General features: G+C 33.8%; 1 protein-coding gene across 1 annotated transcript; it reads left to right on the top strand.

The window, feature by feature from the left end:
• The first annotated feature begins 9,772 nt into the window (after positions 1-9,772).
• Positions 9,773-11,513, top strand: LOC126624771 (probable BOI-related E3 ubiquitin-protein ligase 2). The gene is made up of 2 exons (XM_050293884.1): positions 9,773-10,501; positions 10,707-11,513. Exons 1-2 carry the CDS (start codon positions 10,160-10,162, stop codon positions 11,217-11,219), a joined length of 855 nt encoding a protein of 284 aa, XP_050149841.1. The 5' UTR covers positions 9,773-10,159; the 3' UTR covers positions 11,220-11,513.

Here is an 11,513-nt window from a genome sequence, read left to right on the forward strand (position 1 = left end):
TGGTCACTCAACTTATGTTGGAATAACCATTTATATAATTAGGGTCCCTCAACTCATCAAAGTGTGTAATTATGGTCATTTTCGTCAACTACGTCAAATTTTTTGTCAAAACGAGTTATGTTGGAAGGACCATTGCTACAATTGGGTAAAGTTAAAGGACCATTTCTCCAGTTGAATGAAAGTTGAGGGACCAATGGTAATGGATTTTTAGTTGAGGGACTATAGCTACACGTTTTGATGAGTTGAGGGACAAATGGTAATGAATTTTTAGTTGAGAGACCATTGCTCTAATTGAGTTAAAGTTAAGAAATCATAGCTACAATTTACTCTAATAATAAATGATAGAGATACCTAGCCTGCTACTACCAACCAGTTTGTTACATCTCATTTTGGCCCAAGAAGGCTTGAATTTTGGGCTCCAAAAAAGTAGAATTTGGCCCGACTCCTGACTTGCAATTGACAATGCAGAGGTCCAATACGATTTTATCTACTGTTTCAAAAATATCCACCTAGAGCCGCCTAGGCCCACCCTAGATGCTAGGCGGCTAGCCATCATCCTGACTAATTTCGAGACGTTTGAAAATTAAGAAATGGCGCATAAACCTGCCTAGGTGTTTGCCTAGACCGCTTAGGCACCCGCCTAAGTCGTGGCTCTCATTTAGACATAAACTAGATAACTTTCATTTCGTATTTTATTTGTATCAATAAATTGTTCAAAAGACTTGTTGAATACTTTGATGAACAAACAATTTATGCTTGTTCCCCATGTTTTCTTTGTGTTCAAATGCTTAATAATCTATATGTCATTTTATTTTGCAGTTTATGTATCCCAATGATATTATATATTTTTAAGTATAAGCACACACTTATTTATATGATATATAATAAATTTACTTAAATCTGCCTAGTCCATCTAGGCACTACGCCCTAGCCTGCCGCCCGACTAGCGCCTAGCATTTTCTAGAACCTTGCTTTTATATAATGTACAAGAAATGATTTTTATGTCTCTTTTATTTTAGTTTTTTTTTTATTTGCGTTTCTTGACGGTTAGATGGTGATCGTACTATATATACTAGCATATGGGCACACACAAAGTGTGTAAGAAATTTTTTTATTTTTGTTTTTGAAATAGAAGGAGAGAGGGTTTTTTTTTTTTTTTTTTATTAGAGATATGTTAGGATTACATGTAGGTGAGGCCTTGAAAAAAAAAACAGCAAAATTTGGTTGTGTGAAATTACATTTATGCCTTATATTTCTTATTCATGTTCTGTTTTAATTAGAGGGTTAAACTGGTAATTTCATAGGGTTTTTGTCACATCCCAGCCGGGTTCCCACCACATCCTAGGCTCGACTCCACTGTAGCACTATATTTTCCGCTTTGGACCCCGACCACGCCATCATGGTTTTGTTTCTAGGAACTCAAACGAGAACTTCTTAGTGGGTCACCCATCCTGAGAATGCTCTCGCGCAAACTCGCTTAACTTCGAAGTTCCGATGGAACCTGAAGCCAGTTAGCTCTCAAAAGGCCTCGTGCTAGGTAGAGATGAGAATATACATATAAGGCTTACATGATCCTCTTCTCTGAACGATGTAGGATGTTACAGTTTTGGTTGACAATGAGTGTTTTATTAATTAGTAGAGAGAGAGAGAGAGAGAGAGAGAGATATATATATATATATATATATATATATATATATATATATATATATATATATTCACATGAATTATATTTGACAGTTAGATGGCTAAATTTTTTTTTGATAGTTAGATAATAATCTCTATTAATTAATAAAACCCTTTTTGTCAACCAAAAGAGGGTGAAAAGATTATTTAGTCTTCTATCACACAAAAAAAATGATGGGCAATAATGTAATTTCACAGGTTCAAATTTTACTTTTTTTTTTTTGAAACCTCACCTACAGGTGATGTTAAAATACCTCTAATATTAAAAAAAAAAAACCAACAACAAAAACCTCCCACTCCCCCCCCCACTCTCTCTCTCTCTCTCTCTCTCTCTCTCATTTTCTAAAAAAATGTGTTATACACACAAAATATGTAGGCAAATGCTAGTTATATTAAATACAATAAGTATTGTAGTCAGTTCCTTTTTTTTTTTATCTATTCAATTCAAACGAAAAAAATAAACAAGGGCCGGTGTGGAAAAGAAATCACATTTGCAATGTGAAATGAGCTTGGAAGAAATTAGGTTGAAGGTAATAAGTAGAATAGAACAAGATTACAAAGATAAAAAGAAAACCTAGTCTTATCCTTTAGAATAAAATAATCAATTAAATAAATTCCTTGATGGATTAGCCTAAATGTTAAGCGAGAGTGTAGAAAAATGGGTTAGGATTTGCTCCCCGCTAAACAAGAACAGATGAGAATTTCTACGAAATTCTTAGCCGACCAACAACGTTCAAAATAAAAAAAATAGTCAAATTAGTACAGAGGAGAATGTGTAGATAGATAATACGAGTGGTTAGATAAAAACAAAAAAAAAAGATTAATAATAGCGTTGATGGCGAAAGTGACACTGGTTAGTGATAAGATGAAGAGACTTGGGTGGTACGACAATTACAACGTACTTAAGACGTTCAATGGATCACACCTGAAGCCAAAAATGTATAGGTCGATCAATATGGACAAGAGAAGAAGTAACATGGAAAGGTCCAAAAGCATTTTCGATATATAACAAGAGATATATGATTCATATGATTTGATCAACCCTATATTATTCATTTGGACAAAACCAACATGATATGAAAAAAAAAAAAAAGTTTTATGAATTTTTGAGATAAATGATAAACACAACCTCCTTTAGCTTCTCACATATCTGTTTTAATCTTTCATTTGGCTAAAAGAGTGAAAATCACCTCTCATGTTTTAACGTATATAGAGCACATGAGTTTTTGCATATACGAGCATAGTTACATTGACTATAGTGCACATATTACATTTTATGCCCTTAAGCTCTAAAATCTCTATCTATAGATTAGATTAGATTCTAGTAGAATATCATATTAAAGAAAATTAAAAAACTGTTTATATTAGCATAGTGTTGTAAACGAATGTTCTATTGTTAGAAAAAGTTTAATACAAAATGTTCAAAGATTTTCACTCTCAGCACTTTTTTTTTTTTTTTTAACTTTGTGCCACTCCTGATAATTTTGATCATTAATTTTACTTGTATTGTTCAATTTAACGGCTAACTAAAAGAGGTGTGTACATATGAGGTCAGAAAGGTTGTGTTAAAATGATTCTCTTTATGAAAATGCAAGTGCACAATAGTGTGACAATTCACCATATAATAGTACTATGTTATCGGTCTTTCTAACTATTCAACAGTAATTCTGATGAACAAGGACGTCGGCAAAGAAACAATTTAGATTGATTGTTCGAAACCATAACACCAAAACGAAGAAAATACATATTCTTTAGTTTTGTAAGAGGGGGATAAAGAAGCTAGAGACTTCTTGTTCTTTATGGTCAAAAGTTCAAACAAATTGTTGGCGCAAATTCTGTTTGGGCTTTGAAATCGAGATTAATTTGATTGAAAAACAAGAAGAAAACATTACACGTCAAAGATAGAAAAAGCAGAGCACCAGACGTGTTGATTTGCTCTAAAATTAATCAATAAAAGCAAAGAAGAAAGAAAAGTAGATAATCATGCTTGGATGCATGCATGCACACTGACTAATGACAGATACCACATGAAAACAAAACCATGCAGTCAAATTCTCGAAGATGCACGAGAGAGAGCGGCACCCCAAAAGTTACAAGTCGATATCGTACGTTCATTTTATTTTTCTCCCCCCTTTTTTGCATTGTTTTGTGGTTGAGCAAGGAAAGAGGAGGGTTTTGATTTTTCAAGTTTGAAGAGAGAAAGCATGGGATTGATTGGGAGGGAGGGAGTATATAGTTGTTTATGAAGAAACTTCACATGAGTTGCGTGTGTCGGACTCCAAGGTAAAGAATATGTGAAATCAGATTCAAATATGACACTATCATATTTATCAACTCTTTCTCCTTTATGAGGGGAGCAACATGGAAGGAACACTTGGGGACCCCTTTTACCAATAACACAACATGAGAATCTATCTTTATTTAAAACCAATTGATAACATATGAAGTAGACCAATTTACTTGTAAGTTCATGCAAGATCTCTTCTTCCGTTAATGTATGATTCATTTTTAACATAAAGTTTTTTTTCAATGAAAATGCTAAGACGAGTTACAAGTTACTAATTTTTTATAATTGATACACTGCATAATCATTCGTGCATATGTAAGCGGTTGATTCATAAAAGTTATTTGCTCGTAAGATATAAAGTCGTTAAAGAACGTTAAATGAAAAAGATTACTTCTAGATCACACATGTAATTAAGTAAACTGAAAATTTAACTTTCCCCCTCCAAACTCATTTTTTCTAGCCTCTAGCCCATCATATAATATTTATCCGAATAAAACCCAATGATTAGGATCCAACTAAGCAACTTACCAAATTAAGTTTGTGTGTCTGTTTTTATAATTTTTGGATCCCTAATATACCCCCATCTAAGCAAGTATGGAAAGTTCTTGTAATTTTGTTTTAATTGATCACGTGCATTGAATTTGGTGAGGTCTTGTAGCCATGAAATATGGTTCTAGATGGAGGAATTAATTTGGAAATTTTTTTAGTTTTGACAATAAATTTCAATTTGAATATACCTAATTTAGTGTTTATTTTCAACAATATCTATTGCTTAATTTTATGAAAATAATTCACCTACTATGAAAATTAATTTTATGAAAACAATATCTATTGTTTAATTTTATACCTACAGTATAATTACAAGAAAATAGTTTACCTACTATGAAAATTAATTTTTTCAAAACAATATCTATTGTTTAATTTTATGAAAATAATTTACCTATTGTATAATTACTGAAAATTAATGTGCCTACTTTTTAAATTTGTAACAAAATTAATTTACCTACTTCTTTTTATGGTATTAGTATACATAAATGTAGAATATATGTCCGTATATATTTGATCTAATTAGGTTTTGGATTGGAGGAGTTCACACAAAATTAAAAATATATTAAACAAATTAAATGTCTAAAAGAAACGTATAAGAGATTTGGTGGCATGATTTTGTAAATAAGCACAAATTCATGGACATCTTTTATCCAACATGACATCATATTTAAAATTTGGGTTTTATTTAGAAGTTATAATATATGTGGGTTTTTGTCTAGAGTTTAAGAATTGCAAGGATTTAAATCTAAAGAACCCTTAAGTAAATTCGTTACACTTGTAAGGATTGCGTTTGGAATTTACGAATTTGTTTACGTACAGTTTAATTTCTCAGCCTGCAAGGGTTGATCCACATAGGTGCCAAGGTGATCTAGAGACCACGTAGGCTGGGAAGTACATATGTGTGGGTCTTTCGATGATCCTTCAAACCTTTTTGTGCTCAGTAAGTGTTTGATGTAATGCATTCTAATTATATCTCTACGACACCCAGCAAGTTGCGTCGACAAAACTGGACAAATTCTCTCGATAGCACTCAACAAATTGTTTCGGCATACGTCGATATATGTTGATACGTACGCATAGCTTAAATGATGATGAGAAGCCCAATAATTGTTCAACAAAATGCCTTACTGAACAAATTGAAATTCTTGTTGTGTGCCTCACTTGTTTCCATTTAACAAACTTGAACCTTTAACAATGAGATCCTCAATATTCAAATCCTGAATTCACCAGCATGCCCACACTTTACCTATACTAAATATGATGGTTAGAAGATTGCAGCTCCCGTCATTCATAGCATCACTTTTAAAAGGACTGGCAGGGCTCCTAATTACTTTGTATAATTATATGGAAAATGCCATTAACAAATGCATCATGTAATATTCAATGTCCTTAACACAGTTGATCATCTCGCTAGGAACTAGGTGTTCGTTGGTTCCAATCTCACCATTATAATATTTCCAAGTCAAGTCTATAAACATCGATCACATGATCTCCATTGTCTTAATATTGACTAATAATTCTACGTACGCGTGTATCCATAGAAAAAATGGCTTGAGAAAGTTGAAAGCTATTAGGTCTTTTTTTTCTAAGGGTACAAAAAACATGGCTGCCGCACAAAAATGGACAAATAAAGATGATACAATGGTTTGTGAATTATATGATGACCTTTTAACCTACTCAGGTGAATCTTGACAAAAACCATTAGCCCTGGACCTACGTATCAATGGTAAATATGCCCATCAAATGATGTTCAGGGGGTCCACAGACCACCACAGGTTTCAGTGGGTCTGCATACCCATTGAAAGTCATAAATTGAGGCATGCAGATACAGACTCTACCATGAGGTGGGAGCCTTCCCAACCATAAATCGAACCACCCATTTTTGTGAATAATTATTCAATGTATTTGTTGTGAGAAAACTTAAATATGATTTGAGTTAAAATAAAAAAATTAAAGTTTAAGTAGGATTGTTGTTGTTACTTCGTGTTTATTTGTTTCAACTACATAAATTTTATTATATTTGAATAAAAAAACGTTTACATCAGAGGTCAAAGTATTAAACAATTATTATTCCTCAACACATTATCATCTATGAAGCCATCCTCACTTGAAACAAAAGAAACCCCTAAATGTGATGCCTTATTACAAACACATAGAGTAAAAAAAAATTCTATTAATTTCAATTGCTTTTGCAAACTTTGAAGGACTTCAAGCGAAGCACCAGGTTGAATTGCACCATTGATCATGCCCACAACACACGTAGAATCTGACTCCACCTGAACTTCTAAAAAACCTTTCTCTAAGGTATGCTCCATCACAGTTCACCTTGATTGTCGCACCTAGCGGCTAGGATTAGGTGCCTCAACCTGAATTGGACGCCGCACCTCATCCACCGGCACCTCTTGCCTTCATTTCGTATCTTCTAACTCTCCCCATTGTTGTTACTTTGTGTGGAGTGACATAACATTTTGGTTAGAATCAATTACTAATTTTTATTTTTAAATACATATCATCTTTTATCAAGATTGTTAGGTCATTCACAAATAAAGTTAGTTACAAACTTCTAATCAAAATATTACTAGAACAACACGAGCACAAATATTTAGAGGGCCTTAAACTGTATTTTATACAAGAGTTATTGTTTGCTTAGTGTCATACTAGTTCTATTTTCGATTAAATATTTGTTACAAGTTCTATTTGTGCATGTTTCTCGACGTTTAGTATGTGACAATCATGTTACGATATAGTGTTACTAAATCACATGTTACAACATAAGTCAGTTAAATTCAAATTGTACTACAACACAATATGATGGTGTAATTGGGAATTTATTTCACAAGAAATGGCTCGAAAGTTTGTCAACTTCTGAAGACTTAGGTGGGGGTTGCCCCCTAATTTGGGGAAGTGAGAGGGGGGCATAGGACATGCAGATGCACTGCGTCCATATCACATTGCCGAAAGCTAGAAAACAAATAGAAGCAGTTGGGAAGTTGCAGAAACGACTTTTGCATCCAACACTACACATCACTAGGAGAGAAATCTGCTTTTGGATTTTTGCACAACTTTTTTAATCACAGAAAGACTCAGAGATTCACACAGATCATCAATAATATATATAAAGATAATAAATAAATATATAAATGCCTAGTCAATGAAGTGTGAGATGGGTTCACATGGATTGCACCTATTGATTACAAAGCATCATATGCTTCATGGGTCCTGAAGGGTGATGAGCACATGGGTCCACTGTAATTTTCTGCAGGAAAAATACAATAAAAATAAATTTAAATTGGGGTTTTTAATTTCCATGAATTTTCGTTGGTTCTTCTGAACCTGTCGATCTTGCTGACAAGTGACATGGTAATTTAACAAAAGGTGAAAGAAAATATCATTTCCTAGGTATCAGTCCCAAATTCAAGAGAGATAAGGATTGAGAATAAAATTAGTAGCAGAAAAGATTGATATGGCAGTTGACAGTGTTTAGGGTTACAGATATTAATTTGAGTTGAACAAGTTTCCCTTTTTTTATCTCTCTCGTCACTTTCTGTTGGTGGAAAGATTATGAATTGCTTCGATGGTAGATCCCATTCACAATTAATAAAATAGTACTAAAAGAAATCGGTGTTATACACGCATTATAATTTCAGAATTTTCATTTTATATGAAGAATTGCGACAATATTCAAGTTTTAAAGCATATTTTTTGCACTTAAGGTGAATAATTTATTTATTTCAGTTGCGGTGTTTAACATGAGGAGTGAGATATAAAAAATATGTATCGCAAGAAAGATATGTCTCTTAACTAATCTAATTCAATTTATTAAGATGATTACCCTTTCAAGTCTTAATGATTCAATGAACCTCTTTATCGTGTGTGAAAAATTATAATGGATATTAGCTAAAACTGTTCATTAATCGTATGTGCTCATCTAGTAATAATCTTGTTTTCCTTCCTGGATAGTAATGGATTAAGGCATGTGTTTAAGTTAATTAATGCAAGAATTTATCTCTAATGGAGTTGGTGTGCACGTAATATTCGTACCGATTATCTTCCTATCTCAATAGAAACTTGTTAATTAGGGTTTATATATTAAAGAGACCCATTAATATATTAACTCTCAATAGGTAGTTGTGGACAATTAATTTTTTTCCTTGACTCCTAAGGTAATTGGTAGTTGTGTACTTTTCTTAGCAGCATTAAGCAAACAATACGTCCCAATTACCTGCCGTTTTTTTACTACAAAACCCATGCAAAATCAGTTTGATAAGTCTCCTACTCCTACAATTAGAAGGTTTGACATGTGCATGGAATTGTGAGGATTGGAAAGGAAACGGCAGCATAATAATAACCTTGTTTTGGGGTGCAACTAGGACGATTTTGAATGGATCAGAAGACTAACTTGATTTTACAAAATTGAATTTAGATTCGAAAGTAATTCACATTATGATGGGTTTAATTTAAGTTCAATTTTCGTCCAAAAGAGATATGTATTCATCAATTGAGGCCAAAATATGAAATCAAGAACAAACCAATTCCATATGAATACAAACCGTATAAACAGTGATAAACATTTGAAGATATCCTAATCCCATAAACTCAAACAATTGACCAACAAAAAAAAATAACCAACATTTTTTGCATGGTGTAATCCGCTTGGATTTGTCTTACCATGCATCGACACAAATCTATCCTACTAAGAAAACGACTTAGTTGCAAAAGGTTCTCCTACATTCAATCTCGATTAACACCTTAAACAAGAAGATAAGTATTGCCATTAAGTGATTAATATTTCCTAAAAACCCTAATTATGTTTTACCAAATACTTGAGTTAGAATACTTGACAAATTAGCAAGATGACACCTACACCCTGAGTTGTAATGTTCCTCATTAGGTTTACACAGGAGCCCAAAAAAGATACACATATTTATCTTCACAAAACAAGAAAAAGAAAAGGATATTAATTTATTTATTTGACATTTCCAAGATCCTAAAAAAGAAGAGAAATAAAAGGATCCTATTCTGGCCAGTCTCCTCAGCCTTTCCAGATGATCAAACTGACAAATCTCCAATAAATTTCTCCCCCTCACCCACTTGGAATTCAATTCCTATTTTATTTTTTTAATTTAATTTAATTTAGTTTAATTTAGTTTAATCTCTCTCTCTCTCTCTCTCTATTAAAAAGCAAACGCCTCTCTGACCCGATAGTTTAGTCACAAAATCTGCATGTGTACGTTGTTGTTTACCGCGTCCCATACATCTCTCTCCTCTCTCCACCATATAAGTATAAAAACAGAGACTTTGAAAAGACACAGCAAACTAGGCATCCTATCTCCTCCTTTTCCAAGTTTCCTGTTACTTTAATTCAATTCAATTCAATCCCATTTTCCTATACTCCCCATTCATTTATTTACTATTTTAGGTTTGGTCTCTCCGTATATATATATGCTCCCCACTTCTTGCCCACCACCCTTGTGATCATAGGCCCCAGTGACAAACAAAAACTAGTTTTTGGGTGCGGGAACAGGTTGAGGAGAAGGACTGAGAGGTTTGGAGAAAAGGGTTTGTTTCAAAACCTGATCTTTTGGGTTAGTTGGTTTCAAGTTTTGATCTTTTGGGTTGGTTGGTTTGGTTGATTGAAATATGGCCATTGAGGCTCAGATGTATTCGAAAAATCTTGGGTTTCCATTGTTTGGCTCACAGGATTGGATGGTGGAAAATTGTGGGGGTGGTATTGGTGGGTTCAGTCAGTTTAGTTTCAATGCTCAACAGAAACACCAACTTCAACAACAATTTCAGCAGCAACAACTACAACTACAAAACCAGCAGCAGATAATGGATCAAAATCTCTGCTTTGAAAACAGTATTCCTGTCCCCACTTTGGAAAACAACAGCAGCAACATTATGGCCTCCTCCTTTTCTCAAACATTTGAAGCTCAGGCTGCCAAGCAGAGGCAAGAGATTGATCAGTACATCAGACTACAGGTTAGACTTTAGAACCCAATTTTCATCACAAACTGTGATTTCACAATTTTTGGTTTCATCCCAATTTCAGTAAAAATTGTGATTTTATGACTTGGGTTTAATCGATTTTTCTTGAAATTACTTGTTTTCATGATTTTGGATTACTTTTTCGAATGTATTTTTACCCAATTCCCATGTTTTATTTTTTTATTTTTGGTAAAAACAGAGTGAGAGATTGAGAATGATGCTGCAAGAGCAGAGAAAGCAGCAGCTCGCAATGCTGCTGAAGAAAATAGACTCCAAGACACAAGTACTTTTAAAGCAGAAAGACGAAGAAATCACACAAGCAAACAGAAGACAAATGGAGCTCGAAGATTTTCTCAGAAAATTGGAGGCAGAAAACCTGGCATGGCAAAGAGTGGCACAGGAAAACGAAGCCATGGTCATGACATTAAACAACACACTAGAACAGTACAGGGAGAGGGCCATGTTTTGCAACGTGAATGGTGGAGAAGATGCAGAGTCCTGCTGTGACAATTACAGAGAAGAAGAAGGAGAGAGTGATGGAGGAGGAGGTAAAAAGATGAAGGCTTGCAGAAGATGTAATTCTGGGAGTTCGTGTGTGCTGTTTCTTCCCTGCAGGCACCTCTGTTCATGCAAAGATTGTGAGGCCGTTCTGGATTACTGCCCGGTTTGTAGAACGCCAAAGAAGGCCAGCATTGAGGCTTTGCTTTTCTAGGCTGCTTTTCCGGGAAAATGTAGATAGAAAAAAAAGAGAGAGAAAGTGACTGAGAAATGCTTTTAGCAGCATGATGTTATGATGTTGGTAATGTGAACAGAACCAATTTCGATGCAAATTGTTTTTTTTTTTTTTTTTTTTTGGGGGATTAATTAATCATTTATTTATTTTCCTTTTGGGGTCTCTGGATTTAGATTTCAGTTTGTACGTTAGATAACCAAAAAAAGCAAATTGAACAGAAAAATACAGGACATGGCATCTTTTCCTTTGATGGAGAGGGTGTTGCTTTTTGCC

The sequence above is a fragment of the Malus sylvestris genome, chromosome 5, assembly GCF_916048215.2.
Source record: "Malus sylvestris chromosome 5, drMalSylv7.2, whole genome shotgun sequence".
NCBI classification, from domain to species: domain Eukaryota; kingdom Viridiplantae; phylum Streptophyta; class Magnoliopsida; order Rosales; family Rosaceae; genus Malus; species Malus sylvestris.